Source organism: Rhinolophus sinicus, linkage group LG07, assembly GCF_036562045.2.
Source record: "Rhinolophus sinicus isolate RSC01 linkage group LG07, ASM3656204v1, whole genome shotgun sequence".
Taxonomy (NCBI): Eukaryota; Metazoa; Chordata; class Mammalia; order Chiroptera; family Rhinolophidae; genus Rhinolophus; species Rhinolophus sinicus.
The window spans coordinates 124,214,840-124,236,348 of NC_133757.1; the positions used below are offsets into that span (position 1 = coordinate 124,214,840).

Sequence of the window (21,509 nt, forward strand, 5' to 3'; positions counted from 1 at the left end):
TCATAATGGCTGAGATTCTGGGGATACTTCTCTTCTGTCTTCACCTGATTCCCTTCAGTCCTCGCGCTCAGATGTCTCTCCTGACAAATCTCTGTTGTCTCCTCTATTCTTCACCTCAACTGTTTTTAACTTCTCTGTTAGCAATTCTTCATAGCCCATGAACTGGGTAGTGTTTCTAAAACCATGTTTGCAGACGCCGTCATTTGTAGAATGGGAGCTCACAGATACGCGCTGCCTCAGTTCACGCTTCAGGGCCGTCCAGGCAGGGTTTTAGCGCCACCCGTGTCCTGGTTACCAAATCCAGTGGGTCCTTTCCCCCCTGCCCTCAAACTTGACTTCCTGCGGTTTTGGATGTGCCCTTTCTCCCTTTCCTCTTAGAACATGTTTCTCCTTTGGCAGCCATACCATCATCCTCTTGGATTTTCTCTTTGTCTCTAGAAGGCCGTGCAGCGTCGTGCTTAAGAGCCCCCAGTCCCAGCTCTGCAGCTGGCTCGCTAGCTGTTCCCTAGGGTGATCTGCCGGACCTTTCTAAGCTAGTGTGTTTCTTCACCTGTAAAATGGGGTTTCCGTGAGGTGATCCACGGGAAGCTCTGAGCTCAGTGCCTGGCTCATGGCCGCACGCGGCAGGTGTTAGCTGCCGTTCTGACTGTAGCTGACCGTCCCTTCTCCTCTGGCTCTTCTTTCTGCCCCGTTATCACTGCCCTTTGTGACCCCTCCCGCCCCCCCCCCCCCCAGCTCCAGGTACCCCACAGCCTGCCTCCTCCCTCCGGCCTGCTGTGGGAAAGGCCAAACCAGCCGTCCTGTTCCCCAGGCAGCAAGGTGTCATCCTAAGTGGTTTCTCCTGCCCTGGCCCCATCCTGTCTCCCTCTGCCTTTCCATTTCGGCTGCTCCTGACTTAAAGCTCCTCTTATCTTCCGTGTTTGCAGTTTCAAGCAGTCCCCCGGTCTCCACTCGTGCGCAGTCCATTCCTCTGTCCCCTCGCTGCCCTAGGAACACGACGGTGCCGAGTGGACACTGTCCTCTGAGGGCTTCCCCTTGTCCACAGGATGAAGCCGGCACTTCCTAGCAAGGCTTTCCTCGCCCAGGACCGTCCCTGGTTGGTTTTTTATCCAATAGTACGGCTTGTTGCAGTCTGTGGTAATACTTAACCCTTCAGCAGATATCTCCGGTCTCCACACGGCTGTGTGTGCAAGACCATCTGCCTGCCCGTCTCTGCCTCCTGAACCTGCCTGCCACGTCACAGGCCACTTTCAAGACGTTTGGGGACAGTTCTCCAATTTCTTTCCCCTCTTCCCAGGAGTCAGTCCCTCCCGATGTGCCCTCGTCCCCTTGGGAGAGCCTCTGTGTGCACTCGACTGCACGTCACTTTTTACGTGCCTGCCGCTTTCTCCCGACTTTCAGAGGTCATGACTTTCCTGCTGACCAGTACAATACTTGGCACCTGGAAGGCATTCAAAAAATGGTTGCTGAGTGAGTTAATTAACAGACAGGTGAACTAAGCCATCTGTCAGACTAAGTTCTCACATGGTATTTATTCATTTTTGCAATGATATTCGTGGTGTCTTCATAATCTACTTGAAGTTGTCCCACTGACGGGGGACTTGCAGTTCGTCCTGTTAGGTAAACTTTCCCACCCACGCCAGCTGTGATGGACCATCTTCTCAAATCTTACCAATTTATCCCCCAAGCTATCACTCTTACATACGTAGAACCAGAAGAATTTGCCAGCGTTCAGCCCTCCAGTTGCACATGGCTCAAACTGTAGAACTAATGGAAGGGAAGTTACTGGTCTTTATGCCTCTGCTTTTAGACAGGGTGGCAGTGGACACAAGCCTGGTGTGTGTGGGTGGGTTTCCCCCTTGATGGAGGAAGAGCCCTGGCTTAGTTCCATGACATCCCCGATGAGATGAACGGGAGCGAGGCTTCCCCCACTTTCCTTGGCCACCGTCCTTTGTTTAGCTCAGGACAGAGGGGATGAGAGCTGCTACCGGGCGACACTGGGGCTGGGAGACCACACTGAAACACCTCACTTCCTTTGGACTGTGTTCTTTGGCCTCATAATCACAACACTGTAGGTTGTCTCATGGGGACTATTGTTCAGAGGGGAGAAGAACCTTTCTTTCCGTGAATCAGAGGAGAGACTACTGTTAAAGAAAGAAATTGTCTCGACGCTTGTTAAGTCTGTCGCAATGGGATAGAGATGGGGTTCGACTCCAAGTATAGCAAAGGCATCTGGGGATTTATAGCCCGTGAGCAGGGCGAGGGGCTCAGTGGATGGAAAGTTACTAAGAGGAGGCTTCACGGGCTGGGGATTCTCCCGCAGCTGACTTAGCAGGATTCCTGCTACAACGGGGTAGGCAGGCAGAGGAGCAGCTCTAACGTAAGGAGGGCGCAGAGGAGCCACCCCAAGTTTGATCAAGGAGAGTCTGTTCTGCTGGGTCCATGAGTGCTGCTTTTCCTGGAGGCATAGTTCAGTGCCACCTAAGAGAGAAGGTCTCTGGGCTGACCTGTGCCTGTGGAAGTTCTACCCCATGCTGTGTTTCTTGTCATCCTTTTTATTTGGTTGGTGCTATGATATTGTTGCAAATGCAGCAGTTGGAGGCTGAGGTGGGAATTCCTTTCTTCATAGGTGATCATGCCTCGTGCATTCACAGTAAGGCACAGTGACTGTAAACCAGGCAGGTATTCTCAGCCCCTCCCCCTCATTGCTGTTTGTTTCTCAGCTTTAGATGGAACCTTAGCAGGAGTTCTGAGGTACTTTAAAAAACATTTATTGGTAAAAGCAAATGCTGCGAGCCTCCCTTTATCATAAGATAAATTTATGACTCAATAAAGTTCTGATGCTAAATAAGTATCTAATGATATTACAGACTTTTTGGGGGGTAAACATTAAAATATATTGATTGTAAGCACTGTGTATGTGCAGCAAGAAACCTTACAAAGAATGTTTTCCAGTATACCTTTATGAAGTTCTAAATTCAAGGATTTGTATTCTTCTGGCACATGAATTATCAAGTATCTTTTCAGTCTTATCTTAAAATCCCTCATAAGGATAAAGAAACAGGCCTAGGTGACAAGTTATGTAATAAGAGCATTGCTTAGAGGTCAGTGCCTTGGGTGGGGCATCAAGCTTGAATGCAGGCACAGATGCCCCTAGATTGCAGTGGGGAGGGACTTACTGGGAAGAAGCCTGCGAGGAAGTGAATCCGGGGTGCTGGTGGGCTCCACAAGGGCGCTGCCCAAGGGAGAGGCCCTGGGAGCAGCCTTCCCAGTAATGGCTTGCAGGTGGGCCCCGATGGCTTATGTGCTGAACCGGTCCTGGTCCACTTCCCGTCTCACATAGGGTGACACAGTTTATCAAATGGTCCATTTAGTTACGACGGGCCATGATCCAGAGCAGCGGGCTACTGTTTATGTCGTGTGCTGCTGTTCGAGCCGTGCTGTGAGTAATGTCCCCGTGTCTCCTATCTCAGGTTCTCAGAGGCACGGTAACCGACTACCCTGGATTTGATGCACAGGCTGATGCGGAAACTCTCCGGAATGCCATGAAAGGCCTGGGTACGTTCAGCCTCCTCCTCCCTGTTCTCAAACAGGGCGACGTGTTTCTCAAAAAAAAAAAAATTACTGATTTTCCATAAGCTTAATTTGAGAATATTTTGATCTGAAGTGTATAGGAAGAGGAAAAGTACAGTAAGATGAAATGATATGACTGACCATCCCTGGGATTCAGTGTCAGACCTGAACAGGTGTTAAGTTCAGCCTCGTCGCTGTGTGGACTTTCACCTTTACCTGTGTGGGCACCGACTGAGCCGAGAAGCAGACACTCCTGAGCGTGAGCCCCCTGCCGCGTTTGCAGTGGGCCCAGGCAGAGGCCGACTTCTGCAGGGTTCCTGACTGTTCCAGCCCACCTGGTCCCTTTCCTCTCCTGCCGCTCCTGTTCTCTGATCCCACCCTGCCGGGTTGGTTATCTGCTTTTCAGGAAAGCCCGTTTTTCCCCTCTATCTAAAAGCCTGTCGTCCTTCATATCATATAGCCTGTCAGAATCCCTGTCCTTCAAGACTGGGTGTCACCTTGTCCATAAAGCATTCCCCACACTTCCTTCAGCTCCTGTGGGCTCAGAGAACCTCTCTTAAATTCCCTTTTAACGCCTGGACCTCTCCTGGGCACGTGTCATTGTGCCTTAGCTCACAGTTGTGTGTATGTTTCTGTATTTTGACCCTAAATTGTAACTGGAAACCAGGCTCCACATCTTTCTCCTCTCCCAGGCCCCTGTAACACCCAGCACACTGTGCCTTGTGAATAGCCATCATCTGAGTAACTATTTGTTGCAAGAAAAATGAGGTGCACCAAGTCTTTAAAAAGTCAGGAGTATTTTTCCACCTATTTCACAGTGCACCAGGGATAGTATATATTGGAAATACAACATTTTACATGTTGTAAAATTTATAGTTTAATAAATGATTTAATACAATATATGTTATGAGGTAAGGAATTAGGGTGATTGGGGAGCTGATTACAAAGGGGACAGAGAGGGCGTGTGGGAGCCCCGATGTCATTGTTTGAACCTGAATTGCAGGCACAGATGAGGAGAGCATCCTGACCCTGCTGACGTCCCGCAGTAACACTCAGCGCCAGGAAATCGCCGCGGCTTTTAAGACGCTGTATGGCCGGGTAAGACCGCACTCCGTCCCAAGGTAGACCTAGAGAGAAGCTGTGTGTTTTAAGACGAGTTTGAAATCTACGAATATCCCTTTGTAAACCTCACTTATTCAATGATTCTGACTTTCCTACACCTTTTTTCTTCTCCAATTTCTTAATCATCAGCTGTGGGTTGGTATATAACGCTCACCCAGCTGGTCCTCACAGAATCGCTTTTTCCTTTCGTGATGCTGTGGACGGCTCAGAGCCCGTGGTGATAACTGCCATCTTCTGTGTCCCGTCAGGGTGGTGTCGTGAGTGTTTTCTAGGTGCCCACCTTTATAACAGTGTTTTGTTAGGACAGTCAGTCGTGGTTTCTGTTGGAGTGATGTTTTGATAAATGAGGTTTTAATTCATTGATTTAAATCCTCTTATTTGATTGACAAAGCAAAGTAAAAATTAAATTTGTTGCTGAATGATAATGCGTACATGAAAAAGTTAAAGGCAGTTTTATTCTAAAAATTTTTGTTCATCATTTTATTGAGAAACAAATTGCAAAGCAAGAAAAACGAAACAATTTCTAGTTGTCTGCTGTGCTGAAACTGAAACAAATGGGAAATACTGCTTTTCATCATAATGATATACATAGTTTCCCCACGGTGTCCCTCCGTGAACAGGAGCACAGCAATGAGTGTAACCCGTTACGTATTAGAATATTATTAGATATTGAAAGGAGAGAAAAAATTGTTTTGTTTAGCTATGTTAAGCCAAGTTTTGTATTTTGTAAAAATGCATTTATGATATTTTTTGGCAGACTTTTTTCTTTTTAAGATACAACATCTTTCTCAGAAGAGTATTTTACAGATAAGATAGTTTTAGCCTACTTTAAAGTTTGTGTTTTTTTTTAAGTTAAGAAACACATTTCTTGAAAACCACTACATTGACACCTAAGTGGCTTTGCTTTAGCTTCAGCTTCAGGTCAGATGTCGGAAGTACATTATTCAAAATTATGGGGTTACGTTTCGCTCATGTGTCTTGCTTCTCCTTGGAGATGGCACCACAAATAATTCATCAGGGCAGAGGCTGTCGTTCATATTTAAGTAGAGTGTGGCTCACTAATTTGTATTTTCTGTGGCTTAGGACCTTCTGGACGACCTGAAGTCAGAACTGACTGGAAAGTTTGAAAAACTGATCGTGGCTTTGATGAAACCCTCTTGGCTCTATGATGCCTATGAGCTGAAGCACGCTCTTAAGGTAAAGGAGCTCGAGGAACTTTGCTCACGAGGGATGCCATGTGTGTTGGTCATTACGTCATCTTATTTCTCATATTAAACCTATTGGCATGATTTCTGTGAGGATTTCTTGGAGAACAAAACAGTCGGAGGCAATAAGAAGAAACGGAGAAAATTACAAGTGTGTCATTTTATCTTTTTGTCTAGTTAATAATAGTGGCTATATAAAATTTTAATGCTTTTACAGCCTTTTTTATTTTGTTTTCGTGCCTGTTTTCTAATTTTGAGATGTGTTTTTAAAAATGTTACAGATTAGGTATTGTATCTTTTAAAATAGAAAGTTGGCTGATTAGGGAACAAGAATATTGTTAATCATTTTAGGTTAAGAAAGTAAGTTTCAGAGAGAATTTTCAGATAAGAAAGGTGTTCTTATACCCTTTCCTTCTTTCCTTTCCTTCTAAACACTAAAGTAGCTGGTAAACTTGTTATAATTTCATTGTAGTAGATAACTGAATGTATATTTCCATGACTACTGTTTGGAATATTGCGTAAATATGACTAATTTGAAACATTGATTCTGACTCAGGGACAGGAAACTGTTAAGTCATTAGCGGTTAGACTATGAAGGATAGGGAAACAAATTTGACAACAAGGAGATGTGTGGCTCAGGGAGTCTTAGGAGTGGAGGGAGGAGAAGGTTTATCAAGTTAGGGCATTTAAACAAGGTTTAAACAAGTTCCATGTTTATTCTCTTCGTTTTCCTGCAGTGATTCTTTTGGAATAAATAAAATCTTACATTATTGGAAAAAAGGGCATTTTGGGGAAATGCTTCTGAAATGTTAGCAGTAGCTGAAATTCTGCCAGACCATAAACTTAGATTTTTTTCCCCATGCTTGATTTTTGGTAAGAAACAGAAATACAAAGAACGTAAGGCTTTGAAATTAAGTTCAACTGTATCATTGCTTGTGTCTTCTAATTTAGCAGGATCAATATAATCAGAAAATGGAAAACTGGCTAAAATTATTTTTCAAAAATCCAGAAAGCAAGTCCCAATTCCTTTTGCTGATTCAGTTCCTAATAACTAAGCAATGCTATATTTATTGTACCCTCTGCTGCAGAATTTCCCTGTGGATCATAGAAAACTTAATTTGGGTGCAGGGGGTTGATACTTAAGTATCAGTGTTCCTCCATGTAAATCTATGTAAAGTTTACATTTTTACTATTTTCACCCTTTTTTTTTTAATTTCATGTTTCTTTAAAGTGTTTTACTTTTAAACTATTTAGAATTAAACTGATAAAATTGCAAATTTACATAATCTGTTATATGTATGTACGCACTCATATATGCAATAAACATTGTTTTTCATTAGACAGAAAAGGATACAATTATCTTTGGAAAGAAAATTAATTTGACATTTCTTTCTATCACTAATAGATCTCATACAAAGAAATGAATGTTATGTTGAATATTATTTCTATAATTATGCAATTTGGGTAAATCTAGGAAAATCACTTTCTTTTTAATCTTATTGACATGTTGTTTTTTTCCTATTAAAAATAAATCTCCACATAGGGAGCTGGGACAAATGAAAAAGTACTGACAGAAATTATTGCTTCAAGGACCCCTGAAGAGCTGACAGCAATAAAACAAGTTTATGAAGAAGGTATGTGTTTCAAATTGGGTTTCCTTCATCTCCGCTGTCACTTTTTCATTTCTCTAAAGTGAATGCAAGTCTTCCAGGTTACAGGAGGCAGGCCACATGCGACTGCCAGGTGAATGAATGAGTGAATGGATAATAAGCAGTAAATCAAGCGAGATTTCTCCTTTAGTAGAGAAATCACCACCTTTTACTATATGCAAAGCTATTTTAGTATTTATATGAAGCTTCTGAGGAAGGTGGTGTTTACTTTTAAAGAGAATTTGCAGCCAGTGTAGGAATATACAGGTCTTTTTTTACATTAACTTTAAGATGTAAGTAGTTTTTCTTCCTTATAAAAATTCAGTCTTATGTTTAGCGAAGTTAAGAGTTATCTAAAAGGAAAATAAGCTTTGTCCAAATGAGAGTTGCCAAAAATGTTTGAGTAACTGTATGTCATTTCTGCTAATGGCAGTGCTTGAATACTCTGCATTTTGATTTTTCTTTTGGTGTGCCTTACTTTTTTTGTGGAAAAAAAACAAACAATTTCGTTCTGAAGCATATTCTGTAAATGGAACGAAGAAAATCAACTAAAAAGTCAAGGTAGTAGAGAGTTCTTTTTTCTCATCAGATTATCCTGTAACACGCTCTTCCCCACCTGACCGAGGGGGGACCAGACCACCCAGACGTCAGTCTGTCAGCAGCCTCCAAGCCCAGTGCCTTTATCTAGGAAAGTGGGTCTCTGTCTTGGCATAGTTTGTTCATCTTATAAATGAGGTTGTAACCCAGCAAGTCAGAACAGTGTGAACTTCACAGCCACTAAATAATTACCTTTCGAAGCGCTGGGTCTTTCTTTCTTGCTTCTCAGTCTATCGTTGGATGGGCCCCAACCTCTAAGGCAGAAGAGACACATGCATCATGACTTTTATTTGCTGTAATGCTCAAATCTCTCTCTCTCGGGTTGCTGACATTGAAGAGTGAGCCCCTGTGCTGCTTGATGACAAAAGGAATGCCACAGCGTATACACCTGCATGTGCCCCCCCACTCAGCCGTGTTATTGTTCATTGGCTGTGTGTCCGGCAGCGCTCTGGCTGCCATGAATGAGGCCAAAAGTGTATAAGGAGTCTGCGTCTATTTAGGGGTGACATGACTTAGAAAAAGTCAGTAGTTAAAGGGCAGTAAATTCAAACTCATGTCAAACACCAAACATACTAAATGGAAGAATTCCTTCAGGGAAGAGAGGTCAACCTAGCTTTGGAGGTTAGGAGAGGCTGCACGGTGCAGTCAGATTCTGAGCCAGATTTCAAGACCAGGTGGGTCTGGGTAGGTGAAGAGGGCGGTTTGGTCAGCCACCGTCTGCAGTGTTATGACTGACTGCACTGAGGAAAGTGCTGAGGGAGGAACAGAGAAGCTGACTGTAGTTGGGGAAATACGCATGTCCATTGTGGAGACGAAGAAGCAGTTAGGCTGTTACAGATGGTTTCGTGTGACTGGATTAGAAGTTTGGACTTGAACTGTAGGTTCCTGAGTAGGCAGTGGAGTATTGAAGGAACAATTGAGGGAAGAAGGAGGTTTGAATCAGGAGGCTGATTAGGCAGCTGTGTGGGCGGGGGTGGGGGGGTAGGGGGGGTGGGGGTGGTAAGCTCGGCAGTTATGGCCCAGCCTGGGTGGGTGGAAGCATGAGGGGAATAAATCAGAGAGAAAAGAAACATTTCAAAGGATTTGATGTTTAATCATAGATGGGTGTTGGAGTAGAGGAAGGAATAAAAGATTCCTCCAAGGTTTTGTATTTGGGTAACTGGTTGAAATAAACCTTTTCAGATAGAAGTTTCAGGTTTTAAAGATTGTCTGCTTTCAAATGATGATGAAATACTTGAGGGCCTTAGAGTATTACCCCCTTTCTTCAACAGCGGCTCTCTGAGAGTGAAAAGAGTTGTAGACAGACTCCTGTAGTCCTGTTCTCCCCTTCCTCTGGTCTCATGTTGAACAGCTGAAAATAGAGGTGGGAAGGGGAATATTTTAAAATATCACTGCTGTCTCTCAGAGTTAACTTTATTTGCTGCAGAGGAAAAATTTCTTATTCGGGGAAGGAGTAGCTGTGCCCAAGGAAAGGAAACTTAGACTATTAGAGGCAAACAGTCATGTAAACCATGTGAAAGAAAACACAATAAAGTGCCATTGCATGTCTACAGATAAATAACTACGTTGGTTGAGAGCATTTCCAAAAGGCTGAGTCATGATTTAGGCTGGAACCCAGTGCTGATGGGAGACTAATTTGTTTTCATCCAGCCACTCACTTAGAGCAGTTGCCTTTAGTCTTTCGAGCACTCAGAGATGGAGTAGAGAATATTTGTGCTAATCGAATATTTCTTCCTGTATGTCTCTTCCATTTGCTCAAATGGGGCAGGACTTCTTTTCCTCATTGAAAGAAGCTGTAGATGATGTGACATTATTCTGTTGCAGAGTATGGCTCCAGCCTGGAAGATGACGTGGTGGGGGACACTTCGGGGTACTACCAGAGGATGTTGGTGGTTCTCCTTCAGGTACTGGGTGGAGACATTTACAGACTGATTAAAAAATATGAAACTAGACCGGCCTGAATCTAGTTAAGTAAGAGCACTTAAAATTCTTTTCATCATTTCTGGTACTTGCTTGATTCTGGCTGTATGGTGCCTGTATTTGTTTGTGTTTCAGGAGGTCTGACCAGAACTCTTCATAGCTATAGTAATGCACAGTTTTCTCAGATTTCACTGTCCTCATCTATTCTCAGAATTTAGTCAAGAGGGGCTGATTGGCTTTGGACAGTGCTGTGTGATAATGTGGAATATTGTAGGACTGATGTGATCTTAATAAAAGCCTGTGATTCCTAAGAGAAGAAGCTTTATGTGCATTGCCATCAGGTGGAACCATTTTTCCTTTTACATGAAAATGCTCATGTAATTCAGTAATGTGCCGTGTTCTCTCTCGTAGGCTAATAGAGACCCTGATACTGCAATTGACGAAGCTCGGGTCGAACAAGATGCCCAGGTGAGTGAGACCTAATATGAGATGACCTTATTATGACGTGTAAATGAAAGAAGAACCCACGGTAATGAAAAAGTCATAACGTGTGCTGTAATAGCATCTAAAATGATCTTATTTGTGGGCCCTTTGCAAGTCATGAGAGCCTTGTCAGTAGAGGGCCCTCATTTTCATCTGGCCAGCAAAATATTTTATCCCAAAGCTGCAATGAAAGAAAATACATTACATAAGTTGTGAGTTCCACCTAGATACCTTAGCTTTTGTGCATGTGATTATGGAACACTCATAAAATAGAGAATTGCCCAAGAAAACACAGGTGTTACTGAACCCTCTGCCAAAGACGCAGTAGGTCTCTGGGCAGGAAAGGGTAAAGAATAAAGTATTTTATTGATAAATGGTGTTTTATTATACAGTAGGTGACAAATTGTTGTAGTAGATGACAAAATTCCTCCACCTTTCCTTTGAGAGAATTCTGAGTAGGATTGGTCTGTTGTTGGCTGAGGTTTAGTGAGTTCCAGATGGAAATTTGCAATTAAGTGTTTAAACCCCACCATGGTCTCTGGTTAACAGCATCATCAGATGTAGAATAAGTGTTAGAAAGCATGACACACGAGACTTGAGAACTGGAAACTGGTACTAAAGGTATGACTTGGGTTCCCAGAATCACATGTGGTAGTTCTGCCTCCCTGGTCACGTGTCAATTAATAAAACATATAATACAATCTGATAGTCTGTCATGCACCAGTGGACAAGGAAGAGCCATGCCCCCCTCCCGTTGACTGTTCTCTGTGAAGCAGCCACTGCGTGTGTGATCCGATGGCTAACAGGAGAGAGAGGAGAGCAGTGTTCTTCTGGGTGGGCTGCTTTCCTAATGGCTGTGGAATGCTGCTGTCTCTGCTGGAGAAAGAGTGGGAAAGGAAATGATGTTGACTGAGGGCTCGCTGTCCCTTATACGATGTGAACGTGTTGTGTCACGTCCCTGCTGAAAACCCGAAAACCCTTCCGTGGATCCCACTGTCCTCAGGCTAAAGTGCAGGCCCCTCAGGATGGTTCGTAAGCTCTCTGTTACCTGTCCCTTGCTTTCTTAACCTCCAGCCTCTCTCTCACTTGCCTCTCTTTCTCCTCCCACCCCATCCACCCCCATTTACCCTACAGATTCCTCCTCAAGGGTCAGTCCTCAGGTTCACTACTTCTCAGGAAGCCCAGCCTGACCCCCGAAGTGCCCCTACGGGGAAGATGGTGCTTTCCCACATTTGTCACTGTCCTCGCTCCCCGATCCCAAATCTCCCTGTTTACCCGACTGCCTGCCCTGGGCCCTCTGAGCTGTCAGTGCAGTTTGCATCCTCAGCTTCTAGCATACAGTGGGACTCAGTAAGTAACTGATGGGTGAATCTGTGCATGACTAAAGTACAGGGGACAATTTCTCTTTCATAGATAGAGAAACTGAGGCTCAGGCATTTGAGAAACAGGCTCATGGCCCCACGAGTAGCAGTGGGTTCCCACCTAGGCTTGTGTGGCCCTATCTCCTTCACTAGATGAGTCTCTGCGTCCTCCTCTGTCAGCCCCCTCTCTCATTTCCTGTGCGGGAAGGAGGGTTTATTAACTACTGATGGGAAGCTCGGGTCTAGCTCAGCTGCCCTTGTGGAGGGGAAGGGACCAGAGCAGCCTGACAAGCCCCCGTCCTGGCTGTCAGGGGCCTCGTTCATGCCGAGACCACCGTACTGCTTTCCAGGCGCTGAGTGCTGTGCGCTCCGTGGGGACAGGCTGACCTGTGCACCCGCTCTCAGTAAGTAGGACTCCTGGACGCTTTTCAAGGCCCAGGTCTGCGGCCAGATGGCTGCTGAGGGCCGTTAGCGGCTGATGCGAAGCTGCAGTGGGCAGGGGCTGAGTGGACACCGTGTTCACTTGCTTCCAGTGACTTCTCTGCTCAGAGCTCTCGCTGTGGGGCAGTGCTTGTCAGACTGACCACCTGGGATCTCCCTCAACTGCAGGTTCTGACTCCATGGTCTGGGTGGGGCCCCGATTCTGCTTTACTCACAAGCCCTCGGGTGGGTGATGCCATGGGGTCCTGGAACCACACTGAGTCCCGAGGCCGCCTGTAGGTGTCACTTAGCTGTCCTGCAGGGGACGTGACCCTCTAGACCCCTGACGGGGAAACTACGTCTGATCACGGCCTGAGGAATCCAGACTTCCTTACCTTCTCAGCCAGGAGCCACACAGCGTGCTGCCTGCTGCTCAGTCTTTGCTTGTGAAACGTGTATTGTAATTAATTTCAGCCTGCTGGAAGCAGTGATCCTTTCAGCCTTAGAGAAAGGAACACACCTTGCCATTTATACCTGTGGCAAGGGCAGCTGGGCTGAATCACTAACGGGAATTTATGATTTCATAATGGAGAGGAACTCCTGATGCCTGAAGGGCCCTTTCATAAGCTTTTCAGTTCTTTCTCTGCTGATACCTGGCACTCACAGCTTTCCTGTCATTCCAGGACTTGTTAAGCCACTGGGGGGCAGAACGGTCTGTACGTGCCCCACCTCACTTGTTAGACTGATTTTCCTCCCCACTACGTTCTTGTCTTATGCTTTCCTGGGAGAGGGCGGCACTCTGGGGGAAGAAAGGGGAAGTGGGCGGAGAAGGGGTCCGTGTTTATCGAGCACCTGCTGTTGGTTACCTGACACTGTTCAATGCACTCATTACTAAGGTCAGTGATGCACTAGAAATGTCCTTCCCGCTCTGTAAGTGAGGAGATGAAGCCCCTCATCTGAGACTCACAGATGAGGACAAGACTTTCCTGAGTCCAAAGCCTCTGTACTTGGCAGTGAACGGAGGTTATCAAACTGCCTGGGCTGGACTGCAGAGCCCCTTGGGGTGGGTGGGCTGTGGGGGTGACGTCCCCATCCAGACAGCTCCGTGGACTCAGGTGTCTTCATGTAAAAGCAGGACAAAGCAGCTTAGGTGTCTCCGCCCGAGAAGATGGCCAATGTTACTACTGCATGCGATTTACTGAACAGCAGTTTTAGAACTGATCCCAAACGTAATTCTTCCAAGAAAATCCGGAGATTATAATTAAAATCGCCGTTTCACCACTCATCCCCATAGAGTAGGCAGCCGCTATACCATTGAGAGAAACTTCCTGGAAACACAGCGGGTGAGGCTGGCGGGCCTTGGCAGTCCTGCAGGGTTTGTACAGGATGAGCCCTGTTGGGTGGTGAGCGTGTGGATGTCTTACTTACATGGACAGGACATACCAGGGCTAGAAACCTGTGTCTTCAGGATGTTGGTGTTCGTGGTAATTTTTGTTTTATTTACACTTTTCTCTGCTTTACAAGATTTTTCAATGAACATGTGTTAGTTTTGTAATTTGATTTAAAAGCTGATTTTAAGAGGGGTCTGCAACACCATGGCATAGTTCCAAACTTGAGCTACTTTTGAGACTTACATAGGAATTCTCTTCCCAGTTTTGAAGCACATGCTTCCATGACCAGAGTTGATACTGTTTATTTGTATCATTAAAATAATTAATTTGAAAATTGAGTGTAAAGATATAATTCCATTTTTTATTCTCTGGAAATAGAATAAAAAATAGATCTATACCACCATGATCTGTATTCTTAAACATACTGTGATTAAAATTTCTACATCCAAACACGTGCTGGGGTCACTTTCTGTCCTTATTTGATTTGCCACTTGTGGGGTGGGGGCAGCTTTAAGTAGCATTCTCAACAAATTGTATTTGTTTTGGCTTAATGGATTGACTTACCTCAAAATAAATAACTAAAAGGGTACTACAGGCATTGTATTGATTCTCTGGGTATTGATAAATTATCTGCATCTCAATAAGTGGACTCAGATTTAATGATGATGTTTGTAAACATTGTTTTCAGCAATTATGTAAATACTGGAAAGCATATATTCTTTCCATGTAAACAAGTAAATATGGAACTGAAACTATTCAACAACTAAATGTTAAGTGCTAAGCACTCTACTGTACCCACAGCCTTTTAAAAATTCACTGTGATTATTTAGAAATGTGAAAACTTGTCGCTAGCTTTGGTTAAGCTAGCTTTCATTTGTAAAGAGAAAATAGGGAGTTACTTTGTACCCGGTGTTACTGAACAGGACCCCAGCAAGCAAAACAAAAGGCAGACAGACAGCTCAGCTCCCCGTAGATTCCTTCCAGTCTGTAGGTGGGCTGGTCAGCAGTGAGCTCATCAGAACTCTGCTGACCCTCCCGCCCCCGGACCACACCATCCACTTGAAAGCCTGGGACTCTCAGCAGACGTGTTGGGAATGTTGAACCTCAGCAGTGCTTGCGCCTTCTCTGTGACCTGCAGTTTTCTGTAACATGGGCCCGGGCAGCTGCGAGGCAGCTGTAAACTCAGCTCACTACTCAGAAAGAAGAGAGGAATGCTAGAATCACAAGTGCAGGACGATGGACCAGGTGAATTAATAATTCAGGGAGTGAAACACAAGTGTGGCTGAGAACCTGGAGGCGAGGTGAAGGAACTTGATTAATTGTGGTTGAAATTTTCACAGGCTTTGTTTCAGGCTGGAGAACTTAAATGGGGGACGGATGAAGAGAAGTTTATCACCATCTTCGGAACACGAAGTGTGTCTCATTTGAGAAGGGGTGAGTGAAAAAAAGGTGTACCCTCCAGATACTTGGGTTAATTTTGGAAGCACAGGAGCCAGTATGCCAAAACACCGGCTACATAATGGGTGCTTACTGAATGAATCAGTATTTGTATTTCTTGCTCTTGGTGACCTTGAGAAATCTCATGTTTGTATTGCTATTGTAGCTTTTACCAAACTATCCACCTTTTGCTATCAGAGGGTGACGAGGGAGCTAGGCCTCTAGATTGTTCATTTCAGTCACAAATCACTGAACTGTGACTCACTCCAAATACCTCTTCCTGGATCGTGTACCCACAACCTTATCTCTGCGTATTCATCCATACTTGGGGTATCGGGGTGGAAGCCAGTTCAGTGGCAAGTGATAGAAAACTCGACTAATACCAGCTTTAAAAGTTGGGCTGTGTAGGTAGGATTCCTTGACTAATTTGGCAGGACCTGGGCTCTTTCTATTTTTCTGCTCCACTGTCCTGGAGTGTTTTGGTTTTCTTTCTCATGCTTGGTGTCTCATTGTCAGAAAATGGCTGCTATAGCTCCAACATACCAACCATTTTCATAGCAAGAAGAAAAGAAAGGGGTAAACTAATCACACAAATCTATCACAATTCATAAGGAAAGAGTTCTCAGAATCCTGTCCAGCATATTGGTTATAACTAGTAAGGAGGGGGTGGGAAATCAGTGAACAAAGAACATTTATAATCAGTTGTTTAGGACTTGATGCATGGAGGCTCTGAACAAAATCAGGGTTCTGTCATCAAGGAAAAAGGGAGGTTTATGCTTGGTTAGAGTAAACATCTTGTTTCTGGAAAGAGTGATCCTTATCGTTTTCCTATTTCTAGTGTTTGACAAATACATGACTATATCAGGATTTCAAATTGAGGAAACCATTGACCGAGAGACTTCTGGTAATTTGGAGCAACTGCTCCTTGCTGTTGGTAGGTAATTTTACGATGTAAATTTTACAAAAAAATTATAATTTTACAAACAAAATCTATGCTATTTATGGTGCTAAGAAGTGAAATATTTTATTCAGTTGAAGCTGTGTCTGAACATAACCACATATTCATGAAAAGAAGAGCTTATCATGGCATGAGGTAAACTAAATTTTAGTGAAGTAAGCTAAATTTCCACTTCAAAGTCTGTTTGATGTTGGAAATACATGATTATCTGGTTAGTTCATCTGATCCTAGGGAAAAACCAAGAGAAGTGTTGAAAAATCATTTTGAAGCTGCATCAGATATATTACTTTTCATTATGTCCCTGAAATGTGGGAATTATCTCAGAGGCTTGTACATGTTATTTCTGATACCTCTGGAATGTATCCTTTTGAATACCATCCTCACAGCTTTGAAGCAGACTGAAAAATTGGCATCTGATTTAGAAAAGGTATCGTTGATATAATGGAGGATGTAACAATGGTTGTTTTTAGATTAAATAATTTGGAATTTTATTTTAGTTAAGTATTCAGAATAACCTGAAAGAATTGGAGCACCGAATTTGTGCAGGTTATTGTCGTATCATATACTCTCCAAGTCCAGGGAGAACCTAATGAGTGCCCGGTGGCCCTAATTGTCACACGGGGTGGAGTGAATGTCTGCTTTTGTTCCGAGTATTTGGCATTGAACTCAAATGCCACATGAGTATTTGGAGAGAGTTTTTGTGCCCTCTCTCCCCTGGAAAATAAGCGAAAGATGTGCATGAACCAACACCGAAAGCAGCCTCTCATTTGAGTCCGCAGTTAACGCATTTTCATTGGACATCCCCTTTGTGCTTAGAATACTCATAAAATTATGACATTTCCAGTCATTGGTGGCTGTTTTTCTTAAGCACTGGACAAGAGAATTAACCTCCCCCCAATTGAGGGATTGTTATTTTTGTATATAAGGAATTTTCAAATGATTGTTTCTGAAGCTCAGCAGACCAAGGTCTGAGCAGCCCTCCCGTACAGTGGACTCGGACATGTTTAGGGAAGATGACGTGCTTCCCTGTCCTCAGCTTAGCTGGGCAATTCTACTGCAGTGGGAACGCCTCATGCTGCTGTGCCAGCCTCGTGGACAGTAAGCACGTGGAGGGAATACCTAGACCACAGTTACAGGGAGGCAGGCCAGGGTGTGTGAAAGGTTAGACACAGTCGTGCTCTTGTGTTACGGGATGAACACTTCCGCCAGGTTTGTCTGATTTATCGGGGATGAAGAGGGTGGTGGCATAACCTCCCGAGCTGCCCAACTGCTATAGTGAGAAGGTGCTTGCAGAACAAGGGGCGTCGGGGAGCTCGCACCCCGTCCCACACGCCTGTCTGTGTAGAACCGAGAGCTGTAAGCCAGGCCAGTACGTATGGAAACGCTTGTGGTAAGGAGATCAGCTCAGCTTGCAAGTGAGCTGTCCTTTAGCTGGTGACTGTATACCTGTACAGAAATAGAGCCATAAGCATGAGGCAGCCTTTGCTTTTCATTTACTTAATCCTTCTGACATCATATTACTTCTTTTCTCAGTGAAATCCATTCGAAGCATTCCTGCCTACCTTGCAGAAACTCTCTACTATGCTATGAAGGCAAGTGCACACCTCGAATCTTCTATCTAATTCGTCTGTTTCTCTACTGATTGTCTTTCTCCTGTGTAGTTATGCTTTACATGAGTGACTTGGGGGTTTGTTTTTTTCCCTTAAAACGTGTAGCTCAGGTCTACTGAATTGTGTTGTTTTGTTCATTTGCCCCGACTCAGGGGAGTTTGATGCTCTAAGCTGATGTTTTTACACAATGTGCCTCTTGTTTCTTTTTAAAGGGCGCTGGAACGGATGATCAAACCCTCATCAGAGTGGTGGTTTCCAGGAGTGAGACCGACCTGTATAACATCCGCAAGGAGTTCCGGAAGAACTTCGCCACCTCTCTGTATTCCATGATTAAGGTACTAGAACCTTTCTTTAAGTTATGTTTAGAAATCCGAGGCAGATCAGTATATGGCAGGCACGGCATGGCTGGGAGACCCCCATTCTTGTGTGACGTCAGAAGTCGTAGTGGTGTGACAGTAACTTCTTCCTAAGCGGGACGCTGTCCTGAAGTCTCGATGCCCCCGAGGAAGACTGGCTGGAGGGGAGGCTGAGGCTGTGGGCGAGTTTAGTGTAGAAGTTTATTGAGTAGCTGCGACAGACGACTCAGCAAACCCAACCCCGGGCCCAACCCTGGCCCATGATAATAGTGTGTTTGTTCCTTCTCTCTTTTATCAGTTCCAGCTGTCTGTAAGTCTGTCCTTTCTTTCATATCTGTCTTTCCTTCCTTTATTGTCTCTTATCACTTTGTCTCTGGTATTGGTTCATAGTTCAGGAAAGAACCAACCAGATCATATCAGAAGTAAAGAGCTTAGGTATTACTATCACTTTTGTCCTTTTAACAGCAAAGGGGCCCTGTGGTCTAGAATTAAATTTGGCTTATGACATTTTGACCTCCCCTCCCCTCCTCCCTTCCCCTCCTCTCTTCCCTTCCTCTCCCCTCCCGGCCTGTCCCTTCCTCCCTTCCCCCCTCCCCTCCTGTCCTCCTCTCCGGTCTTCTCCCTTGCCCTCCCCTCCCCTCCCCTCCCCCCTCCCCTCCTCTCTTCCTCTCCCCTCCCCTCCCTCTTTCCTCCTCCCTCCATCGCCCTCTTCTTTTGTATGTAGGGGAATCTGAGCCATGTGCAAAGCAGCATCTCAGTTGAGGCAGCTTTTAACTTACTGCGCGTGGTGTGGCCGGCTGAAGGGTTCTAGAGTTCTCCCGCTCTCGTTGCTTGAAGCATTAATTTGTCATACAAATCTATATATGGGCCAAGCAGAGGCAAAGCATATCCTGCCTTTTGTCTTTCAGGCAAAGCCTTAACAGCCAGGCAGTTCCAGCATGGCCCCTTTAGTCAGACATAAACGATGTGATGCAGACTTAGAATTTGTCCAGGAAGCTGGATTTGAATACAGTTGTGAAAGCGTCCCTGTTCTCTTACTAGAGGGAAGAACATACTTCACTGTCTTAGATAGAACTGTGCTTTCAGGGGTAAAATTAGAAAGTCAGACATAAGTTACGTTCCTGATGTTGAAAGCAGAGGCCAACCGAGTTCAGGGCTTGTGCTGCCTGCGCCACTCAGCCAATAGACCGACACAGGAGTTGGGTCACAGAATAAGTGTTTATTATCAGCACTGGTGGTCTGAGAAGGCAGCAGGTTAACACCTCCAAAAACTGCCTTACCGTTCTCAGACCAGCCTGGGATATTTAAGGGGAAATCTGTGCATTCCTCTAGAGGCCCCGTGACGGTTCTGGGGTCTGCATGGAGCCTTCCCTCTGATGGAGCCACGTGATTCTATGGTGGAGTCAGCAACCCAGGAACAATGATGGAAGGAGCCTGGTAGACCACTGAGCTTGTGATCAATGAGCCTAAGGGCATTAATCATAAGTTTCAGGGTCCTTTTTTAAAACGGAACTGGGTGAGACAGGGAACATTCCTGAGTTCAGGCCGCAGGGGGACGATCTATTGTTAAACCACAGATAGGTCAGGAAAGGTGAGACCCGGGATTTTTCCCTGCTTTTCGGAGAAAAGTCATATGAATAACATTTGTTGTCAGGTACTTAGTTTCAGTTTTCTGTGGCTTCTTTGAGTCATGGAGTTAACGGAGAACATTCGGTTTCAGGGTGACACATCTGGGGACTACAAGAAAGCCCTCCTGCTGCTCTGTGGAGGAGAAGATGACTGAGCGCCACCCAGAAGCGTCCCCTCCCCGCGCCTGCCCGCCACGGCCGCCTGCGCACCCTGTGTATGCCAGCGCTTGTCACAGTGCCTTACTCACACTAGCATGTAACGAGCAAACGTGTAGAAGAAAATCGCGGTACTTCTTTCTGAGCATCAGTTAGGCTCTTTCTCTCCGACCTGTGCCGTCCTTGAGTGTATCTGAGCTACTGCCACTAGAGTCTGCGTCATTTCCGTTGTCCTTTGAGGTCAGACTGCTTTTAGCCTTTTAAAGAGCTTCATTTATATTAAATTGATAACCGTATTACCTTAATTGGAACATTAGCCTTGAAATTGTGAACTCCTGGAACTGTTACTGATCAAGTTTCCCACTAAAATTAAACCTGAAAAATTATGGCGATTGCATTCAAAAGATGAATGAAAAATAAACATTTCCTTTCCCTACATTCTGTGTGGATGTGTGTTTAGAAATCTTCATTTATTTATTTAACAACGGTGTCTTTTTTCAAGCTAGTCAATTGACAGTGGTGGCAGTTAACTCGGTTTACAGTTGGCTTTTTGGGTGGAAAGCTTGAAATGTGACGCCATGCACTGAATTTCCCTGCAGTATGGAATTTGGGGGGTAATTAACGGGATGCTTACGATTCTTCTAGTTTTAAAACTTAACCTAAAACTTGAGATTGCTATTTTTCTTCCTATTGTTAACTTGTTTTTGGTATTTTCTTTTGAATTTACCTATTAAAAAATTACAATTGACAGTCAATGTCATATTAGTTTCAGGTGTACAGCATAGTGGTTAGACATTTATATAACATACGAGGTGATTGCCTGGTAGGTCTGGTACCTTCCTAGCACCATATGTAGTTATTATAATGTCACTGGCTATATTCTCTATGCTGTACTTTACATTCTTGTGACTATTTCGTAACTGCCAATTTGTACTCCTTAATCCCTGCACCTTTTTCACCCATCCCTCCAAACCGCCTCCCATGTAGCAACTGTCTGTTTGTTCTCTGTGTCTGTGAGCTAGTTTCTGTTTGTTTGTTTACTTTGTTTTCTAGATCCCACCTATAAGTGAAATTATATGGTATTTGTCTTTCTCTGTCTGACTTATTTCACTGAGCATAATATCCTCTAGGTCCATCCATGTCACAAATGATAAGATTTCATTCTTTTTTATGGCCGAGTAATTCTCCATTGTATAAATGCACCCCAGCTGTATGCCGTCGGCCATGAGGGGCACTTCGGTCGCTTCCACATCTTGGTTATTGTAAATCATGCTGCAGTGAACAGAGGGTGCAGGTATCTTTTCAAATTAGTATTTTAGATTTCTTTGGGTAAACACCCAGAAGAAGGATTGTTGTGTTTTGCTTATCCACTACTTTGCTATATATTTACCTTTCCAGTGAGATTTATACTTTCATATGTTTTCTTGTTATTAATTAGTGCCCTTTCTTTTCAGCTTAACAAAGTCTGTTTAACGTTTATTATAAGTCCAGTTTAGTCGTGATGAACTCCTTAGGTTTTGTTTGTCTGGAAAACTCTTACCTCCTTCAATTCCAAAGGACAGTTTGCTGGGTGGTTATTGGTTGGCCTATTCCCCCCACCCCAGCACTTTGAATATATCATGCCACTCCCTTCTGATCTGCAA

The 21,509-nt window shown here is 44.4% G+C and overlaps 1 protein-coding gene across 1 annotated transcript in view; it reads left to right on the forward strand.

The window, feature by feature from the left end:
* Positions 1 to 20,302, forward strand: part of ANXA5 (annexin A5) — a 28,466-nt gene extending 8,164 nt beyond the window's left edge. Inside the window, exons 3-13 of the mRNA XM_019741406.2 lie at positions 3,474 to 3,558; positions 4,577 to 4,671; positions 5,779 to 5,892; positions 7,444 to 7,534; positions 9,971 to 10,050; positions 10,478 to 10,534; positions 15,062 to 15,155; positions 15,997 to 16,092; positions 17,650 to 17,708; positions 17,939 to 18,061; positions 19,803 to 20,302. Coding sequence (XP_019596965.1) covers positions 3,474 to 3,558; positions 4,577 to 4,671; positions 5,779 to 5,892; positions 7,444 to 7,534; positions 9,971 to 10,050; positions 10,478 to 10,534; positions 15,062 to 15,155; positions 15,997 to 16,092; positions 17,650 to 17,708; positions 17,939 to 18,061; positions 19,803 to 19,865 — 957 coding nt within the window. The 3' untranslated portion in view covers positions 19,866 to 20,302. The remainder of the gene's footprint in view (positions 1 to 3,473; positions 3,559 to 4,576; positions 4,672 to 5,778; positions 5,893 to 7,443; positions 7,535 to 9,970; positions 10,051 to 10,477; positions 10,535 to 15,061; positions 15,156 to 15,996; positions 16,093 to 17,649; positions 17,709 to 17,938; positions 18,062 to 19,802) is intronic.
* Positions 20,303 to 21,509: the final 1,207 nt, after the last annotated feature.